Source organism: Camelus bactrianus, chromosome 3, assembly GCF_048773025.1.
Source record: "Camelus bactrianus isolate YW-2024 breed Bactrian camel chromosome 3, ASM4877302v1, whole genome shotgun sequence".
Classification (NCBI taxonomy): domain Eukaryota; kingdom Metazoa; phylum Chordata; class Mammalia; order Artiodactyla; family Camelidae; genus Camelus; species Camelus bactrianus.
In genome coordinates, this window is record NC_133541.1 from 51,299,598 (window position 1) to 51,321,823 (window position 22,226).

Consider the following 22,226-nt stretch of genomic DNA (forward strand, 5'->3'; position numbering starts at 1 on the left):
CTCACCAGGACCAGCACATAAAGCACAGGTAGGGTGCAGGGGCTAAGTAAAATAATATAAAGTCTGGGATTTTCTTTGAAAATATTTCTAAGGAAAAAAAGGGTGGAGGGATAAACAGATGAAACAAAACTGTCAAAATGTTAATAGTTGTGAGTCTGGGCGATGGAAGGTGGGAATTCATGATGCCATTCCCTCTACTTTTGTGTTTGAAACTTTCCATAATAAAATTTTTTTAAAGTTTTGTTTGGTGGTTTTCAACTGTATATTAGTATTTATGACTACTGTGGATTCAATCTTGGAGGGCTTTAACTGGACTGTGTAACTGGTGAGAGGGCAGGGCTGGTCTCAGCAAAGATTGGATTCACTGCCTTGAATACCTTGAGGACCCTCTTTGTCCTTCCCGACTTCTTCTCTGTTCCTTTTGGCACATTCACTTCATTGGCTGGTACAAACCTGTCCAGGTGCAGGGCAACTGGGACCATATCCTTGGGTTTTGTGATCAGAGAGGAACAAGAGGTTGTTGTGCCCGGGCAGGAATCTGGAAAGTTCCAGGAACCCTGACTGGCCTATCTTAGGTCATGTGCCCCCTGCTTAGGCCAATCACTGTGGCTGTGAGGGCCCATAATGACCACCTCTGTTACCAGGAGGGCTGCTTTCTGAAGACTCGGTGGGGAGCGGGGGTAGGGCTGGGCAGACAGAAACAATAGCTACCCTTATAAGGTTTCTGGTTATTTGCACACACTGTTAGATTGCAATCACTCTTTGACCACAGATGGTGTCTTCTTCCTTCCCAGTGTCTCCCCACCACCACCCACTTCTCCCGTTTTTATTTAAAGTTTATGGAGCTGCAAGGGTTGCTGAAAACAAACAGCAGTTTCCATCTCCTCCCCCATTTCCTTTGCTCAGAAGAAACTGGTTTCAACCCTCTGAACCGGTCCTTTTGGCTTCACTGGCCCGTGTTTGAATGACGGCCTTACGCTGCTATGCCTGCTGTTTCAGTTCTAGGCATCGTCTGTGGAGTCCCATCACGGAAGGGGACTGTGATGCTGTCACACACACCCACCCTCCCCACCCTTTCTGTCTCCCCAAGTTCCCAGTAAGTTTTATCAGCACCCTGCTGATTAGGTCAACAGTTAACATTTACCTGGTTAAATATAACATGGTTAACATTATGGTTATGACTATGTAAACAGCATCTCCAGCTGAGCCACAGCTGTACAACTCTTTGTTCTCCTTTGAGTTCACAGTTTTTTTCCCATAGACATCCATTCAGTCCCTAATTCTCCAATGGTCTAATTTGCCTCTAAATCATGCATTCAGATTTATGAGGTATTCCACACACTGATCATCTTAAAAAAATATCTAAAGCTCTCTGGCCTGCCTGACCGACTCCAGTCTGAGCCGGCCATGGCCCTGTTGGCACCCAGCTGGCATCCTGGGATGGCCCTTCACCAGCACCCTGGGGATCCCTTTCACTCTTTCCATGTTGGATTCCCTTTTCCTGTACAAGTGGTCTTCTCACCAACAGTTCACGAAACTACCTGTAAAACTGGATTAATAATGACCCTGATAATCAGTGACCATTAGGACTACATTAAATAATGGGTGAAAAAACTACGAAGAAACTTCCCTGTTCCATGTTGCTATTTAAAACAAAATAATTAAAAGTACTCTAAAAAATGGAAACACATTTCCCTTAGGCAGATACATTTTGCTGAGTTTCCAAATTTTTTTGAGTATCCACCCATGGTTGAAGTAAAAACCTGAAAGCATTTATGAGATGACACATAACTCTGTATCTATTTCATACTGACATTCCTGTAATGGCTCGGGAAAGTAGAGAGGTAGAATGGCAAGGCTCTCTGTTTCGATCTGTTTGTCGTATTAAAATGTTCATGCCAAATTCCATCTGGGTAGAGTCCGCCTCCTCAGCATGTATCTTTAACAGGATTAACACATAGGTCTGAACTTGAGACTTTACCACTTCAGGTTAAATTCATCTGTTTTTATACGTTTTATAAAATAGCCCCAAATAAGGCAGCAGTATGGTTGAAAATAACTTTAGGAGGACCTATAGTTAGGGAAAGGCATCAACTTCAGTCATTATTCAGAAAATACAGGTAACTAGCTCTTCAAAAATGCAAAGAAATCATGTAAGGCGAAGCACATACAACATTTCTGGACTTCTGAGCCCAGTGTTTTAGGATCTGAAGGTATGTATGTTTATTGCAATGTTTGGCCTAATGTTTACAACGTGGAAGAAATAATTTTCAGGAAATATACCCTAACAGTGGTTTCTCAAAGTGTGCCCAGAACAGCATCAGCCTCATCTGGGAATTTGTTCAAGCGGCAAATTCTCCTCTCCCTCACCCCCTACCCCACCCAACCCCACCTAAAAAGAGGGGGAGGGGGAAGAAGAGCAATCTGTGTTTTAACAAGCCCTCTAGAGCAAAGTTTGAAAAATGCCGTTCTAGAAAAGTTGTGTAAGTTAGGGTTCATGTTCAGCGGTTAGTAACAGAGAACTGAGATAATAGTAGCTTAAAGCACATGTTAGTTTTTTTTCCTCCCATAAAAGAAAACTGGAGGTAGGCAGTTTGGGATGGTTCAAGTGTCATATTTTTGGTCTATGCTTGCCTTATAACTTGCATCCTCATGGTTTTAAAATGGCCGCTGAAATTCCAGCTGTTACAAACACAGTCCAGGCAATGAGAAAATGTAAGGGAGGCAGGGGAAGCTAAGATGGGTAAGCCACATTTTATGTGCATTCTCAGATGCCCCATGCAATAACTTCTGCTTTTTCTCATTTGCCACCTCTAGTTGAAAGTGATGACATTTTAAAGATCAAAACAGAGTAACTATGGTTCAGGCATCCACAGTGGAGCTGGTGGCCACCATGGATGTTGTCTGAGACAATCTCCTACATCACTGAGAACTTGAATTTTCTCTGAACTGCATCAAACTCAAGGACACCACCTGCCATTTTAAAAGCATTATCTGCTAGGAGCTCCTAGCTGCAACCTTGTCATTTCAAAGTCCTTTACAATTATGTAATCATGTCAGACCCCAACAAACCCTTGCTTAACAAGCATTCTTCCTTCTTGCCAGCTCCAATCCTAATTCATGAAAGCAATTTATGTAAACTTGTGGTTTTCTTGCCCTGATAAGCCTCCCTCATTTTGTAGTCTGGCGGAACATAAGTCAAGTGCTTCTTGAATCTGTGTCTCCCCGACTACAGTCCTAATGAGTCTTCAGTAAATGCCTCCTTATTTCACTCAGGTATCCATTTCTGAAATTTTGGTTAACAAAAGGAAGGCTAGGAATTAACAGCTGGTCCTACTGTCGCTCAGAATAAAACCACAGAAACCAGGGAGAATGGATATTGGAAGGAACCAGCAGCTTTTAGATCCTTCCTGGAATGGAATCGGTCATCAAAATTTAACCTTTGAGAACACTTTTCTCAAAGAGCTCACCACTCACCATACGTTAAACACCTCTGATCTGTTAGAGGAACGGCTACATCCTTGCTTTAGGCAAAGGTCTTTGCTTACCTTTGAGAATCAAAATGGCCATTTATCAGAATAAATAAATACAACTTATTTCACATTGGTTGAGGCTGCGGTTGATATACACAACCCAGGGTCCTATACAACTCCTTGAGAGGGTGATTCACAGCATATATGACAAGCAGTAAGTTAAAAAAAAAATCCATCCTCTTCAGGATTGTCATTCCTTAGAAATACATCAGAAGGAAGTGACTGAAGGAAAAGAGAAGCTTTTCTGTATAAAGCACCTTTATGACAGAAAGAAGTAGTTTACAATCCAAATGTCCTACAATAAAGGAAGGGCTGAGTGAATGATGGTGTGGCCATTTGATACCATAAAGATCATGTAGCAACATGGGAGAGTGACTGGAAATACACTGGCAGTGGGAAGAGACAAAAAAAGGTATATGGATAAGATTAAAAGAGCATTCAGAGAACTATATGGCTTGGTCAGGATGTTAGAAATATAAATCCAAATGGTTTCTGTTTAAATTTCCTTTATTGTTCTACAAGAAACAGGAGCAAAACCAAAAAGGTATAATAAATGTACCCAGGTCACTGAGCATGATTTTTTCTCAGATTCTTAGCTGGCGATTTGTCCTCTGTGACTCAGTCCAAGATGCTCCTAGGAAGGATGGTGCGACTCTGTGAAGGCCATTCCTGAGCTCAGGTCAATCGTCTTCCTGTGGTTTTCATGCACCCTCGTGGGCTGACACACTCATCTGTCTCTGAAGCAAAGCTCAAACGGTTTGTTATGCTGCATCATAGGAATTTTTTTCCAGCAGTAGGAATAAAATTTGCAATCATCTATTCTCTCTTGCCAGGGTTTCCTCATAATCAGTTTCATGAAACTAGAAGCCAGTTGTCCTAGTTTAGAGGCAGACTTGTTAACACCAAAGGGAATTTTAAACATATGGAATTACTTATCTGGGAATCGAGCCTGTAAGTCTTCAATATGACACTGCACACCTACCCACCCCATCACCATCACCACCAAAGTCAGCCAAAATTCTTTCATGAGATGACTGTGGATTTGCATGGTTGTCCAGCTTGGTTAAGACCTAGAATTAACCTTAGGTTAAAGTAGATGTTAATTTTTTTATGTTCAAGTTTTCCAAAATGGCTTTACTCCTTGAGATGGATTGTGACTTATGAGTGTGACATGCATACTCTTTGCCAGCCAGGAAGGCTGGTGACTGTTATGGATGACAAGAAAAGGGTGACAGAAGAAAACTGACTGTCAGAGCAGGGGTGGGGGCATGGGGATCAGTGATGCCAGATACACCTCGGTTTAGGAGAGCTGGATTAGATGGTGTGACCCCAGCAGAGGGAAGCTCACCCAGAATCACTCAGCAGCGGAGCCTGAGATACCAGTGGACCCAGGGTCCTCGTGTCCTCGGGGCTCACAACCAAGGCAGGCGTCCTGGTGCAGAAAGAGTCTGGATTTTCCAGGAGTTGAGGGATGTGAGATAAAGAGCTCAACATATGCTATTGAGAAAAAACTTCCTAGAAGTAATCAAGTAAACAAGAAGATTTATCTAGATAATTAATAGTCAAGGAGAAACCAATCTGGAGGAGAATGAAGACAGAGAAATCCTGGAAGATTCTTTGAGACCTTGCCAAATGAATTCAAGTTTGTGTGCCTATATTCTGTGTAGAGTACACACACTGAATTTTTTGTTTGTTTTTAATTCTGAAGTGAAATTAACTGTGCTCTTCAAATACTGGGCAAGTGTTGTCAAATGAAAAAGTCTTTGTGGGGAACCAGTACAACCAGTAAAAGGAAACATCATAAATGCCAGGGGATGGGTTTTTGCAGCCCATTTTATTTTATAGTATTGGAGAATTAGCATCTAATGGCAGCATAATCCAAAAATGCAACACCATTCTACTTAAAACTCATTTAATGGGAAATACGTCTTTCGAAAATGATAAAAACAAACAAGACTAGTAGGAGATTTAGAGACCAGTTGACAAAATCAAAATTCATTCCATCATCACCACCAACAAAAACAGTTATAACATACTTGGGTACATTCACTTTTCTGTCTCAAAGATTGTCATTTCTGTTTTCTATGCAATATGTCAAAATATATATGTAGGTATAATATTCACATTCTGGAAGGCAAAAGAAATCTTCAAATTAAACTCCCTAAATTTAAACATTTTATTTATATATATATTTCACTTAAAATAATCAAACCATTAAAAATAGCAGCAACACAGGTCTTTAAATATTATAATATTACAGTAGATTTTTTCACATCATGTAGATCTGTTTGGGTAGCTCTCTCACTATTAATATTATCTAATATAATTTACAAACTCCAAGGTCCTGGTCTCATTGCCAAATAACTTAGAGTCGAGATTCAATAAATACTATGTAAAGAATAATTACAAAACACAGACAGCAGAACATTCTCTAGACTAGAGGCAATCATACCAAAGGTTTTAGGGAAGGATCAGGTTTGAAGGAGGTTTGAAGGCATGCAGGGAATCGACAGGATTCCCAAGGCAGGAGAGTGATCTGACAAGCTCCCTGAAATGTTAGGGATTGAATCCCAAGAAATGTGTCCATGGAAAGAAGGCACTGCCACCTCTTCATGGTGCCACGTGTCATCTGAATATGGCATTAAAGCCATTAACTGGAAAATTTCCCAATAAACAAGGGATAGAATCATTTCTCACCTAGAGGCAAGACACTGGACCATTTTTTGGCATTTACATTCATTCTGACCACCAACAGCATAAAAAACAAGATTTGAACAGGACTTTGGGTATTTAAGCCTGGATGGTAGGAAAAGTATTTCTGCCCCTATTCCTGATCTAAGCCACTGGACCACTTTGCTAATCCTGCTGGCTTAGAAAGAATCATACGTGTATATATAAACTGAATCACTGTGCTGTACATTAGAAACTAACAAAACATTGTAAATCAACTATATTTCAATTAGAAAGAGAAAACAACCCAGATGTGGTGACAAGGTTTCTTGGTACCTGGATTCCATTACAGAAGCTGCCTCTGCAATTGTGACTTCTTTTTGTATTTCAAAGGTTTTTCAGAAAACGGGAATGGTTAAGTGTTACAAGGGGGTTGGATCTATGTCTGTCTCGTAATAAGACTGCTCACTGGTATTTCAATCAGTTGTCCCTATTTTCAAACCACTTCCGATATTATTTCAATTGATTCTTACATATCAACATGTAAGGACACCTCCAAGTGCACACTTTATAGACCAGGAAAACTGAGGCTCCTGGAGACCAACGTGATTAGCTTGTCACGGTCACACACACCAACGAACAGGTGATTGGAAGCAGGTAGGGAAAAAAAGGGAAAACAAATGCATTCATGAGAAGAAGAAAGGGAGAGAGAAGTGGTACCATTTGGCAGTCAGTATCATAAACTTTAAAATGAGCAAAATGCATTTCACACGTAGAACACAGATGTTTAAAAACATATTTGAATACTTCAGTCTTCCGAACAGTCTCATGCTGGCCTTCATGACTACATCTTTATGTAGTTACTGAAACCTAAGATCGCTGAGAAATTTTCCCATGAGTTCCATGATTTCCCAAGAGACATAACAATATTGTAGCCTGTCCTCAGGACCCCACTCCTGTCCCATTTCACTTCCAGCACAACAGTTACATGAAAATATATGTGTATTTTGACTCATTTGGTGGTTTTCTAAGGTGCTGGTATTACAAAATATTATTAATGAATATCCTCTCAGTGTCCTTACTAAAATGAGCTTTCTCTCTTGGATCAAAGCTGAAAAGACCGCAATGAACTTAGAGCTCTTATAATTTTACATTTGGACTCCACCTGACAGTTGCTGGAGAGGAAACATTTTCTAATAACCTCAATAGTTAATTTAGAAAGCTGCCTTATTTCACCCAAACTTTTCAAGAAAATTCAGTGACTTCTTAGCCTGATAGTTCCACAAAACAAAATTACGCTGATTCCACTGTTAAAAACTTACATATCATGATAATCTATGAATTGAAAGACTTAGGCTGAATGTTTCAGAGTGTGACACTGTGAATTTGTTAATCAGTTTTTATTTTTAATCCATAAATGTGTTTTAAAGAAATAGCTGAATTCAAAAGGAGGCCATTCATGGCACCACAGTGTAACATGATGGAAAAGTCATCTAAATCTTTTAAAAAATTATTTTTCTTACTTTTTTTTTTTTTTTTTTGGTTGGGGGCAGGTAATTAGGTTATTTATTTATTTGTTTGTTTATTTGTTATTTATTTATTTATTTATTACTTTAATGGAGGTGCTGGGGATTGAACCCAGGAACACACTTTACCACTGAGCTATCCCCTCCCTCCCTGTACAAATTTTTTTGTCCCTCTTCAAGCACCTCCTGTCCCAGACCCCCTGCTCACCCCCACCACCTCGCTAACAGTCACACACTCCAGAGCCCTGCCAACAGTCCCCTGACCTTGAATGGAATGAATGAGGCACCACGACGGAGGTGAGGCTTTGGCAAGCAGGGAACGGGACAGTTCTTTGAGCTCTTCTGAGGTAGTATGGTCTCTCCTTCTAATCCTCTATTGGTTAAGAGAAGTCTAGGGAGTTAGGAAGTGGAGTGCTGGTCCCTGTACTTAAACACCACTCTGAAACTGGTGGTTAGCCCGGTTATAGAATTGCCACACGCTCCAAAACCTCTTCAGTAGAACCCTGACTGTTACGTGGAGAAGTTAAGATACTGAGGTTGCTGTGTGATGAGGGTAAGCCACAGTTCCTTGAGGGCACTGTGTAACTCATTACAACTTAGGTTTATTTCTTACACGTTTCTAGAACAGTGCCTGGCCTACAGCAGGAACTCAATAGCTATCTGATGATGGACTGTTTAAAATCTCTGATTTAGCTCAGTGAGATTACAAGCAAAAGCAAACACAAAAACACCCAACCCACTGCAAGCTAATTGTCACTAAAGGCCCGGTCATGTTCCCTGGTGCATGGAACTTTAGACACCTTTCAGATCGTGAGGAGGTTAAACTCAAGTGGTACTGGCCATGGTGTAGCATATAATTCCATACTAACTCCATTCACCAGACACCTTATTTCCATCATGATTGTATCATGATGCGGTTGTGGGGCTTTTAGCCATAAAGAACTTTTCTGAAGACAAAGTGATCCACTCTCTCTGTTGTTCTTCAAGCTTTTCCGCCAAGCATTTAATCAAGACAGGGTCCACCTTAGAATCAAATTTATTAGCAAACCAATGTCCATCTTTGATAAGCCACCTTAATTCTGCTGCTCCGTAGATGCACACGCTTCGGAGGTGAGAACCAGTACAAGAGGGATAGAAAAGGCCTTCGAGATAATTCCATTTGACAAGGCGGGTCTTACTCTGTAGGTCGGACACATCCTGGGCTGACCTAGAAATCTCCCCGGGAATTCCTGGTACCCGAATTAAGGTGGCCCAGAAGTGCTCATCAGGCGAGTATGTGTCTTCAGACCAGGCAAAAAAGTCTTTAACGAGGGAGTTGTTGGAAATATATTTAATGAATGCTCGACTTAAAACAAAATAAGCACTGCCAACAAAGACCTCGATGTTATGAGGGGGGGCGCCCTTGGAGATGTTTGTCCTGGTGGGCAGCTTCACATACTCATAAGGCACCTGTCTGAGTTCATGGTGATAAGTGAATCTTTCTGTTTTAGTGTTAGGGGGTTTCACTGTCTCTAACATATTTGATCCATTGAGTTTCTTCAACTCTGACACTAATTCAAAGTTTGACTTCAAAGGAAAATCCTGCCCACACAGGTTGATAACATATTTCCACTGAACTGAAGACTTGAGAAGGTCTGACAAGCAATTTAAATCAGCTTGGAGTCGGGAAATGTGTGCATACTGCACAGTCTCTAATTTGGAAGCGATGAAAATATTGGAGAAGCACTTAGCTAAATTGTTCATGGCCACTTTGAAGGTATCCGTTGCTTTATGGTCATAATGGATGCAGTAAATATTGTGCTGGTTGTATATCGCATGGATCAGCCTTTCGACCATAATGGCGTCCTTGTGAACTACCAGAGAATAGGCTATCGGGAAGCGTTCTTCCTCCCTTGAAACAAGCTTCTGCTTGTAGCCTCGTAGGGCCTGGTAGATGTCACAGTCACTGGTCATCACCACAACATCGTCATCATCCAAGTCGATGATGGTTCTTCTTCTTATTTCCAGACTCTTGCCAATTTCCAAAGGCTCCTGTTCATAGACACCCGAACAGTTAATCTCATATCTGATTTCATTCTTCGCATGGGTGTATCTGTTCCTCACAAAAGGCGAGGTACTTAGGGAGTACTCAACCAAGTAAATGCCCCTTTGCGGGAAGAGGAGTCTTTTCACATTGAGAAGCTTCAACAAGGAGAAGAGCCATAGGGTTAGAAGCAGGATGAACACTTTCTGGCGCAGGTGGTATTTAAAGCAACATTTAAATGTCTTCATTCTATAAGAGAACAAAGGAATAATTCAGCTAAAATATTAAAAGAAATTTAGTTCCGCTCAACCGGCATCCACTGGGTGCCTACCACATGCCAGGCAGAATGCTCAGCCCACCGATGATTAAAACAAGGTTCTTGCGCTTGAAAGAATCCAGAAATAAGGAAGTGGAAATATGCAGAATGGTTGTATTTCCTGGTACTCTGTGCTAGCTATACCTACATTTGAGAGATGTTGGTTATCAAATAGGATGAAGAATGTTAGCTCCTAAAATACAGGTACAAACTATCTTGTCTGTGTTTCTGCTTAGCGTATTTGGAGAGGGATTACCCTAGTTTGGGCAGAGGTCTAGAAATCTGGATGTCCTCAAGAGGTTCTTGCAAATGCACATGACCCACCTGAGGCTAAAAGGAACATCCATCTTGACTCTCCCTTCAGCTCCTGATTAGATCTGGGTCTGAAGTCAAATGGGGAAAGCCCAGCGAGTCCCACTGCTGGAGACTGAATGCTTGCATCTCCCCAGAATTCACAAGCTGAAACCTGCCTCCCAAGGTGACGGTATTAGGAGGTGGGGCTTTGGGACATGATTAGGTCATGAGGGTGGAGTCCACATAAATGAGATTAGTACCCTTATAAAAGAAACCCCAGCAGCTCCTTCGCCCCTTCCACCGTGTGAGGACACAGTGGGAAGACTGCTGTCTATGAACCAGGAAGAGAGCTCTCCCTAGGCACAGAACCTGCTGGAGCCTTGATCTTGGACTTCCCAGCCTCCGTAACTGTGAGAAATACATTTGTGTTGTTTATAAGCCATCTGGTCTTTAGTGTTCTCTTATAACCACCTGCATGGATGAAGATACCCTCCCTTCAGAAATAAGAGCAGTGGGCAGACACCCAAAGGAGCTATAGTAAATATTAAACACTGTAAAATTTTGTACAGAGTATACAAATTTAGTAAGCTTGCACATTTCCCTTATTTTAAAACTTTTGTTAGCCCCCATTTCCTCGTAGGGATTAGCAATTTAGCCCTTAATGAAAAATGAAAAGAGCCTGACTCTCATTGAGAGTAGGTGGGGAGGGTGGGCGTGTGAAGACGACCCTGGTTTGGCAGCATCTGTCAGTTTACCAACCCACCCAGATGGGCTCATGTGTGTGCAAGAAGGCATGTGCACAAGAAGGTTCCCCGCAGTGTTATCTATTCACTGAAGATCACTAAAACGTCCTACCTGGCACAAATTAAGTGCACCCACACCATGTGAAAAAGCCTAAGACGAATCCGCGCATGCCCATGTGGAACAATTCCCACCACAGACTGTGAATCAACAGAAACAAGCAACATGCAGATCAGCGTACAATGAGTTGACATGTGTGTCCAAAAAGGATTATACATACACAGGAGCCCACACACAGAGCACATGCTGGCAACCTTTTTCTTTCTCTGTCACAACTACTCAACTCTGCCATTGTCGTGGGAAAGCAGATACAGATCATGTATAAATGAGTGTGCATGGCTCTGTTTTAATAAAACTTTATTTACAAAAACAGGCAGCTGGCTGGATCTGGTCCACAGGACAATATTTCCTGAAGGATGCTGTATAGACATGACACCTGGAAGAGGGCTTACTTTGCAGGGTGGGGTGGGAAAGGACTGAGGATCGGGAGCCTGGGTAGGAAGGGGATTTACCTATGACTGAACAGCTGTTTGGACTATCTGAATGTTAAAAATGACTGTATTAGTTTATCACATAAAACACAGGCTAACCAAGTGAAGGGCATAGTTGTGCTTATTTGCAGAGCAGCATGAAAAGGGGAAACTGGGGAGAACCATCCCAAGGCTTGAGGAGAGGGGACTGGCCAAGCTCCCAGGGCTGCTTCCAGCAGGTTTAAGTCCTGAGAACTGGCGAGGTGTGAGGAGCCCATATGCAATTTCCTAACACATCTCAATAAACCTTAAATAAGGACATAATCATTGCACCCACTTTCCTTACAATTAGCAAGAAATTTGAACCTGACTTACTTCTGTAGATTTCTTCTATACAGACCAACTGAAAAAGCTCCCCTGGGAACGACATGCTCTCCTTCACCGCCACTTGAATCACCCTCCTTTAAACAATGACACCCTATTCACCAGCAGTGAATTGTCCTGGCCACACCTCAGTCTCTCCTCTGTGGGTTTCCCAGGGTCCTATTCTCAGCTTGTGGCTCTTCTCATGAACACTCTTCCTCACTTTCTGGATTTCACCCTCCACAAATACACGGCCAATACCTTTATCTTCAGCTCCCACCTCTTGCCCAAGCTTCCGAAGTGACCATCCAACGGCTGGACGGGCATCCCCAGCAGGTCTCCCACAGGCACTCAGCCTCCCTGAGTCCATGACCGGCCCTGATGTCTTCACCTCTCCTGTGTTTTCTGTCTCAATTTTTGGTGAGCCCTTCCAGTCAATGACACAAGCCTGAAACCCGAGAGCCACCCCCAGCTCTTCCATTTCCCTTATGCCCACACAGTCATCTCACAAACATGCTTTAATTTCATCTCCTTCCCCTCCACCAGGTCCAGACAACATCTCTGCTGACTGTCATCCTCAGACTCATATAAAAGGCCAAAGGCTTGAGTGCCTGGAGATAACCTGCTGACCTCTCAGCAGAGCTGAGAAGAGGCCAAAAGCCGCTTTCAGGAGCTGACAAAAGCTCACTCTTGCATCTCCGCCCCCGCGTAACTTCTAACTCAGGGAAAGGGATGTTTCCAGCCAAAGGCATTTCCAGCCATGGCGAGCAGGCGAAAGGGCTTTACTTGGACTTAGGGCCGGGCAGAATTGGTGGGCTGCTTGTTTCTCCTGATATCAAAGGCTGTCCTGGAGGCAGACGGGCTCTCCCTCTTAAAGACGCCTGGTACGGAAGGAAAGTTCAGGAAGCGAGGCGTCAGGGCTATCTTGATTCCCTCCCCTTCTTCCTTTAAAATTAACTCTTGCCCCTGGCTGGCAAAGCTCAGACACCGGACCAGAGCCAGCAGCCATGGGACGCCTCACAGCATGCCTGCCACCTTTCCTGCCTCAGTGCTCTGCGACCTTCCTGTTCGGGGCAGGCAGCTGTCGCCTCCTGGCTCAACTCAGACTGGCTAGGCCCCAGGCTGGAGTCAGGAAGGGTGTGCTCCAGGCCTTCTCAGGAAGGGCAAGGAAGTGTGGATGCAGGAGGTGAGAGACCATAGTCCCCAACCTGAACTTTTCTCAGGGCAGTGCCTCTGCTTGGCTCCCACAGCCCCTCCCAGCACAGAGATTGTTGACCTAAATTCAATATTTTAGAATGCCTGAATGCCTCCACGTAATGCTCTTTGTTAATTTAATAGTATCATTATTATGAATGTAGAAACACTCAATAAGGAGATGTTTCTTGGGGCACTGCTCCCCCAGGGGCAAGGAGCTGCCAGGTGGGAGGTGGGCGGGGAGGGGTGGGGTTGGCACTTACTCATGGTGGCGACACCTCCCTTCTCTGCCAGCTGCCGCCCAGGCCAGCAACACCCCACAGGCTCCAGGTCTGTTAGGATGGGAATGCCCTCCAGAGGCCTGGCCCCGGCCTGACCCGCACTGGCTGGGCTAAGGCTGACAGTTATGCTGGGCACGTGGCTCCTCGGAGACCAGAGCAGCAATGCCGCCTTCTGCCAAAACCCCACCCCAGCTCTTTCCCTCTTAAAAGCCCCGTGGGCTGGGCGGAAAGCAGGTAGCTGTTTTGCTGCCAGGAAGTAGCCTTCTAATTACCACACAAATAATTTGCCACCCCAGGGGGAAGAGGTATTTCCTCCCACCCACCCAGGCAGACAGGAAGCTGACCTGCTGTGAAGTTCATCACCACACAGGTACAAGTTCATCATGATGATGCAGATCTGGGAGGGAAGGGCAGTGCGGGAGGACCGCCTGGCTCAGCAGAAATAAGGGCTATTGGGGTAATTCAATAGAAACCCAACAGGGATGTTGAATGAAGCATTTCCCCAAACCATCTTCTTTTTCCTCCATACCCTCCCAGGCACTGTTTACAGCCTTAAAGGAAACAGCAGGCACACCAAGTACCCTTGGCTAAGTGCTTATAATCGCGTTCACAGCTAAATGGCCACAGCCATTAGCGGCTCTTCGTGAAAGAACTCTCCTTAATCAGCCATTTAAAACCCAGGACTGTCACCAAAGTACAAGCCTCCTTACCCAGGGCAGGAAGGGGAACAGTACATCACGGAGGAATGGGGAGGAAAGGAGTGAATGTGGTTTAGCTTAGGCCCACTGCTTATGTCACAGGGCAGGTGGTCACACAGATGGCTCTGCCCCTCCATCCCCTTACTCGCCTGCCCCCTCCCTGCACACCTGTGATTCTTCCCAGGTACTCACACTGGGAAGGTGGGGGCTGGCGGCACTGGAGAGAAGAGGAAGCAGGGCGAGGGTTTCAGGAAGCCCCAGACCTGGTCCTGAATCCCTGGAGAAGCAGTGGCTATTAGATGGATCAAACTGTTTACCCTCTTGAGACTGCTTTTCATATCTCAAATTGGGTATTAGAAAAGCCCCCTGTTTCGCCTGGGGGCTGTGAGGGCCCAGGAGCGTGTGTGAAAGGAGTCGCCCCATAAAGGCACAAAATTTGGGTTTTTTTCCAGAATATTACACAGGACATGCTGATTTGTTTAAGAAAAGAATCCACTGGACAATTTTATGCAGACAATGTGAAGGAAATGACTTTCACTTCTTTGACCAAAGGAGGAGGTGGAAAGGTCATAAGGAGGGATGAAGCGGCTGAGAGCTAAGACCTTGCTCCGGGCATCCAGGCTGAGCAGGAGGAAGAGGAAGCCACACAGGCTCCTGGCCGCACAGCCCGGCTTCTGCTGGGGGAGGCCCTTGTGCTGGACCGTGGTCGAGCCCCTCAACCTCGCCACATCTCTGTGTCCTCATCGGTAAAAGGATGTTAGTAACAGTAACTACCCCAAGGGGATTTTGAGGTTAAATGAGGTAAGGCATGCAAAGTGCTTTGGCACAGTCCAGATCACACCCACCTGGTTAATGCTGGGGTGGCTTTGTCCTCATCCTCATCTTCATCCTCATCCACATCTCCTCCTCAACTCTTCCTCCCCCTCCTCTTACTACTCCTCCTCATTGACTTCTCTAAAGATCCTGCCCAGACCTATAGCTTATTGTCCTTTTTTCCAATCTATCTCCTGTTCCCCTACAAAGTGCTAACATAAATTCAGTATTTTAGAATTAATGCCTGAACGCCTCCATATGATGCTTTTTGTTAATTTAACAATATCTCTATTACTATTAATGTAGAATAGTTCAATCAAGAATCGTTACTCTGGGCACTGTTCCAGGTACTCTGTGTGTAATAACTCAATCCCCTACACAGATCAATGAGGTAGGTACTACCTCTGTCCCCCTTTTACAAGACAGGACCTGAGGCATGTGGAGATTCAGAAATTGCCCAAGGTCCTGCTGGGCTAGAAAGTGCTTTAGTTGGAACTTGAACCCAGAGAGTTGCTCCAGAGATGAGCTCTTAGGCAATGCTGTTCTTTGGAATATAAATTAAAAATACTTCTTATCTTCCCCAACAGTTTTAGTTCTTGACTCAAACTTCTCATTACCGTGTTTTATCTGACTGCCCTAAAGCTAGAAGAGAAGTGAACATTGAACCATGTTGGAAGTCCTGAGACCCTCCACCCACCTTAAGGGATTATTTAGATGGAGAATCATCCTGGAAGAATGCTGGGTGATGAACACATTCTGTTCCTGTAATCAGAGGCTGGGGCCAATTCATGTGCTAACGCAGGGATTAGTCAATCTCCCGGCCAATGGAATCTGTTAAAGGGAAGAAAGCTCACTCATCCTGAGAAGTTCTGCCATCAGGTACTTGTCCCGTATCTTATCACAGCTACCCACTGACCCACCTGTTCCTGTAGTGACCAGTGACACAATCTGAGCTCTCTGAGAATTACTAGTTATTTTAGAAAACTTTCCAGGCGAATTCTCTCTCCACATGGAGAATATTCCCTCTGTGCACCACCTGTAAGTTCTCAAAGTCACTGTCGTTACATGTCAGTGCGAAAAATACGATTTGAAGAGTTTACTTAGAAATGTCAGGATTTTGTTTCTTTCTAAACTCTTACAAAGAGGAATCATCACTAAAGAACACTAAAACATAGATGAGCTCCCACACACAAATTCCTGATCTAGGTGAATGAGTAAAGGTCCTTCTACTGCAGCTCCTTGATTTCAATAAAGCCATTGATTCTCCCCTTGATGGCACACTCATCACCAAACCCAAGGACAGTTCTGGAGTAAGACCATCAGTGGGAGGATGACTCAGCCAAGATGCACTTCCTCCACACCCTCACAGCACATGAAGTGGGCGAAGGAGCAGAAAAGGCAAGCTTCTTTCCCCGATGACCTATACCCTCATTGTTCTAGAGGGAGGATTGCAAAAGGCTAATAATTATCAGAACATGATCAGGTAAACAGTAAGAAAGGTGTGCCTGGGTCAGGTAATACAATGCCATACAAATTGAGGACAAACGGTCCTCAAATAATAAGAGGTTATAGTCTCAAAAAGGAAAAAAAAAAGGCTTTCTATTCTGTTTGTAAAAGTAAACTCTATTGTTTCTTTTTTAATCAGAAAGTCAGAATGGTCTAAAGAAGAAAACAAAGCTCACTAGTAATCTACCACCTGGCCGTAGCATTCTGTGGACAGTAATGTCCGTCCAGACTGCTTTCAATAAACATGCCTGTTTTGACTTCCTTTTCGATAAGAAGCCTCATTTTAAAGGCACCATCTTGGCTGTTTCTTTCATTTCACGATATACCGTGAATGAGTCCTACTGTGCACTGGGTCTGTGAACTGCTAGAAAGTAAACAGATTTCTAATGAGGTCAACATACTCTGCTGTAGGAAAAAATATGTAGATAATAGAATTGACTTCTCTGGGCCTTCCCCACCAAAGCTGGATTAACTGTTCCGTAATTCCTGAAAAAGCCTAGAAGCAAAATCCTAAAACTGACAAGGACTTCACTGGTGACTGAGTCCAAATTCCTCCTTCTCTAAATGAGAAACCGAGGCCTAGCCATCATTAGACACTGTTTCACTTTGGGGATGCGGGGGGACATGGTCCCCTATTATATTCATGTTTGTATATCCAAGTGCTCCCCGTCAAGGGACTGCATGGGGGGGGGTCCTCCAATCCCCACTACCCAGGCCCCTCAGGTGGCACTCAGTCCAGTCTGGCTCCACTGCCCCCTCAGCTGAGGCTGTTCTGGCCAAAGTCAACAGAAGTCTTCATGCTGCAGAGGCAGGACACAGACCGGACCCTCTCTAATGGTCCATGCTGGGTGCTGGGGCCATTTATATTATCTTACATATTCCATTCAACAAACTTGTGAGAGAGGTAAGATCGTCCCCATTTTTCAGATTAGGAAACTGAGTCACAGAGAATAAAGAGCTAGCCTGTGGAGGAGCCAGGATTTTCAACTGTGGCCTGTCTTCAGAGCCTGCACTACTGACCATCATGCGAGGCTGCCACTCCAATGGCTTAGCAGTATAAGAACCCTGTTGGTTCTATTTCCCAAATGTAGGGGATGTAGGAGAATCCACCCACCCGTTCCACTCCACGGGAACCACTCTAACCCAAGCCAGCATCAGCTCTCCTCGCCTGGATATGAAGTGACCTCCTCACTAGCCTCCCTTATTTCCGTCTAATCCATTGTCTGTAATGTAGCCAAAAGGATTTCATAAGCCTCACCCTAGCTCCACTCCCTACACTCAGACCCCTTCACCTGGGTTTCATTGCACTTAAAATCAGTGATACTTTCCATGGCCACAGGCCCTGCCTTACTCTCCAACTTCATCGAATTCTGCTTTTTTTCTTGCTCATTAAACTGTAAGCAATACCAGCCTTCTACAAGTTCCCAGAATACCACACTCTTGTTCCTGCCTCAGGACCTTTGCACTTGCTGGTCCCATGTTTCTATCTTTTCCCCCTGAATCCTGGCCTGACTGACCCCTCCATATCCCTCAAGCTTCAGGAGACATATCCACTCCTCTGGTCCTCTGCGATCACCCCTCTTAAATCTCTTTCCTGACTATCACACACCTCGTCTTCTTCTAAGCACTCATCACAGCAGCAGTTACTTTGTTTACTAGTTTATTTCCGTCTCCAGGACAGGCCTTGTTCACACTCTACTCCCAGCCCTGCGTACATCCCTACCTGGCACTGGGTGGCTGCTCAGTGTGACAAAGTCAGAAAACCCAAGTTCCATCTGGGCTCTGCCATGAAAAACACCTCAAGTGACCCTGGCAAGTCATTTAATCTTGGGCAAGTCTTTATTTCCCCAGTGTTGAATGGAATAATGTTTTTTCCACCCCACAACGCTGTCACGAAGGTCCAATGACATAACGCATGTGAAATGGCTACAGAAGAAAAACCATGGGATGCAGAGGAATGGTTTCCTGGATACCAACATATTGACTGTTTGCCAGTCTTCTAAATAGTACATTCATAATTTTTCTAAAATAGTACATTCATGATTCTCTTCATTTGGACATTCTAATGATTATCTGTTTTTCAGTTCCTTGACTACGCTCTTTTTTTGTTCATGTCTGGTGTATATATTATTCCCGAAGACATACACCTATTTTGGATTTTGAAAGACAGGAAGATAGTTACTCTAGATAATCTCTAGAATTTTTTTACCCCAGTTTGCTCAATATCTTTCAAAAGGTCAAGAGCCAAAGAGTTCCTTTAAAAGACATCCAAGAAGAGCAAATGCAACCAGTTCTCTGCAGAGTTACAATCACCTAAGCAGTTTCTGTAACTCTATGCATTGCAGAATTCGAAGCTTTTCTTCTGAATTCATTATCTTTAGGGGCAATTCTCCAGATAGGACAAAACTGCAATGACTTGTTCTAGCATCCCTGGCAGGCAGACCTCCTCAGGGACCACATAAGAAACAAGCAGTAGTGAGGAGTCTGCAGCAATGGGAGTACATGAAACATACCCTCAGACAGCGCCTCCGCCAGTGCTCAGTTACCCAGATCATACGTCCACTTAAAATTGTCTCACTCAGGGAAACATGATACCCTGCATCCAAAGGGGCTCTGGTCGAGGCCCCTGTGGAACGTGTCACAACTGACAGCTTCCTCTACAGGCAGTTGGCTTCCATTTTAAGTACAAAGACTATGGGTACCACTTTCCTTACACAAAGGTCTACCTTATCCGTAAGACTTGAGAACAGAGGTCTGAAAATTCTGGATGTCAACATCAATCTATCAATCCTCTGTTTAGATTATAATTCTTCCAACAGTAACTTCACTGGAGCCTCTCGGGTTTGGGGAGATTTATAGGATCATTAAAGGTTATGTAGGAAACGAGCAATCCAGGGCAATCCAGGTCAGGATGCGTTTACCCCACAGCACTCCCTCAAGGTCATCAGAAATCTGCGCTTGCAGCAATGGAGCAAAAAAAGTACAGAATTCAGCCAGCTTTTTATAGTCACACCAATGAGGAGACAGCCAACTTGATTCTGGGCTTTGCTTCATCTGGTCCACAGGGGAAACCGCAAAAGCTGATTGTGTATCTTGCTGGGCAAAGCTATATGGCCAAGAAGTCTTCCGTAGGAAGTCGAAAGTACCAGATATGATCCTACTGAATGAAAAGGTTTTATTTTGTAACAATTGGTGACCCTCGTTATGTTGCAGAACCTTGAGTTTTTCCATAGGAAAAAAGGGGGGGTGGGGATGGGACTTCAAAAATACCTATGCCCTCAAATTTTAGCTCTGATGGAAACAGGTTAAACCAAATGTTTCCTCCTTTGTAGATATAAAAGGTTACAAAAAAGGTGCTCATTAATGTATTCAGTCTTTATCTCTCAAGCTTCACAAACATGAGGTTACATTCCTTTCTCACTTCTCTTTCCTGCCTTCCACGCTTAGCTGGCCCAACACAGAACCGATACATCGTTTACGTTTTATGTTCTAAATTAAAAATGTGGGTTGAGACTATTTTGGCTTCTTTTTCTATAAAGAGGAAAAACTGAGTTGAAAAGCATTTATGTCATTTTTTAAAAACATGTTTAGTGCACTGGGAAGAAAAAAAAACTTTCTCTGCCCAAGGTCTACATGATGTGACCATTCTTCCCTCCCCCACCCTGAAATTTCTGGAAGCACTTATCTGGTGTTATATGGCCAACTCTGTCTTTTATACTGGCCAGAATTAATTCCCCAAAGGTTATGCAGCAGCTGAAGAGGTAGAGTAGCTCTGATTGCTACATGTGCGCTTAAAGCAGTGTCTGCAGTCCCTGTAACCACATCCCAGAGGCAGCACAGGGGTAGACAGAGGTGAGACAAGGGTAGAGACGGCAGAAATGGCTCAAGGCCAGGCCATGCTCTCCATGAATGGCTTAGATACACTCAGTTCTAAATCATCAGAAAAGCTCCTTTGTTCGTCTTCCGTGTTCTGCCAACGTGGTGGGGAGCCCAGCCGGAGACCTCAATATGCTTCTGCACTTCCACTAAAAAAATTCAAGAGTGGCCACACTGTCATGATGTCACCGCTGAGTAAGGATCTGTATTTCTTGGTTTAAGATGCACATACTGTCCTGAGAGCTTGTCTGCATGGAGAAACAATAAAGTTGAGACCCAGGAATTCAAAACTAAGATAAAGGGGTGGAGCAAACACAATCAGCAGTGCTCGGGGAAATTCTGCTAAAATAGGAATTTCAAAAGCAGAGATTTCCTATAAAATGTCTTATCAAAAGTCACAGAAATGACTCTAGAAAAGACTCCAAGAAGCTCTCCATTGGCATTTCCTACAAGGATGTATTCCAGTAATGGTTTTTATCATTATTTTTATCAAGATATAGTTGATTTATAATAGTACATAAGTTTCAGGTGTACAGCATAGTGATTCACAATTTTTACGGGTTATACTCCATTTATAGTTATTATAAAATACTGGCACAGTCCCTGTGCTGTACAGTGTAGCCTGCGGTTTATTTCACACACAGTAGTTTGCATCTCTTAACCCACTGTCTCTGTCTTGCCCCTCCCTTCTTCCCTCTCTCCACTGATAACTACTATTTTGTTCTTTATATCTGTGAATCTGTTTCTTTTTTGTTATATCCTCTAGAAATGGTTTAAATTAAGATAACAGGTTTCAACATGTAGGTTCTACTTTTAGCTAATATAATAAAAAAGTAAAAAGATTAGTTAAAAATTAAACATCTCAGCAAATTTATATGCCAACTCTATGGGATGCAAAAGGAAATATCAGACTCTCTAGATTTCCAAACAGATTACAATATTACAATCACTGAAATAGTGTGGCCAGAATAGACAGAGTTCAGTGGGATGGCATTCAGCCACAGACCCAAGTAGGTGAGGATTTTACTTATGGCTCTGGTAGAGATAGCACCTGCCTCCCAAAATCCACCCTCCTTTTCTTCTTTTCTAAGAGAATCTCTGTATTATTGTTGGTGGCAGAAACATACCTCTCTAAAAGACTTTCTTCCCAGCCTCCACTGCAGAGGAGCAGTCAGCAAAATACAATGTGGGGTATCTGGGGAAGTTCTTTAAAAGAATCTGAATCAGGGTGGAGGGTGTGTGCCATTTTGATTTTTTCCCTTCATCTGCTTTTCTGCTTGGAACTCAGACATGATGGCTAGCATGGTAGCAGCCACCTGGGGACCATAAAGAACAGGCCAAGAGACTACTCCGCACTCTTATCATGTGAGAAAAATAAGCCCTTATATGTTTAAGTAATTTTGCAAAGCTGCACTTTGAATGATGAACCATATGAAACTGGTAATGCTTCACATACATGCACATGTGTACAAAATTAAGCTTAAATTTAAACCAGATTAAAGTGTCTACTTGTACAATAGTATAATCTTCTATACAGTCAAGTGCAAAATTATGTCTCAGATGATGCTGAACTTCTCATTTGTCTGTACTTAGAGGCAGACAGTGGCTTTAGACAAACCTCTGAAGAAAAGCAGGCTCCAAGATTCACCAAACTGACTCTCATATATCGGCATGAACTACACAGCCCGCCCACCATGCCTCAGGCAAGCACGACTCAGCATGTGGCAAACCTCTCGTCTGGTTCTAGTCATAAGCACCATATAATCTCTGACGGCCACCTTACAGGTGGACTGCCTTCTTGAGAGCTTGTTTTGTAACAAGCTTGTTAATCAAAAAGGCAGATGTAGTACCACGGGGGGGGG

The 22,226-nt window shown here is 43.6% G+C and overlaps 1 protein-coding gene across 3 annotated transcripts in view; it reads right to left on the bottom strand.

The window, feature by feature from the left end:
- Positions 1-4,022: 4,022 nt before the first annotated feature.
- Positions 4,023-22,226, bottom strand: part of GCNT4 (glucosaminyl (N-acetyl) transferase 4) — a 28,303-nt gene continuing 10,099 nt past the window's right edge. For all 3 annotated transcript variants that reach the window (XM_074359856.1, XM_074359846.1, XM_074359867.1), the window contains exon 2: positions 4,023-10,001. In XM_074359856.1, the coding sequence (XP_074215957.1) occupies positions 8,636-10,000 (1,365 nt within the window). In that variant the 5' untranslated portion in view covers position 10,001 and the 3' untranslated portion in view covers positions 4,023-8,635. The remainder of the gene's footprint in view (positions 10,002-22,226) is intronic.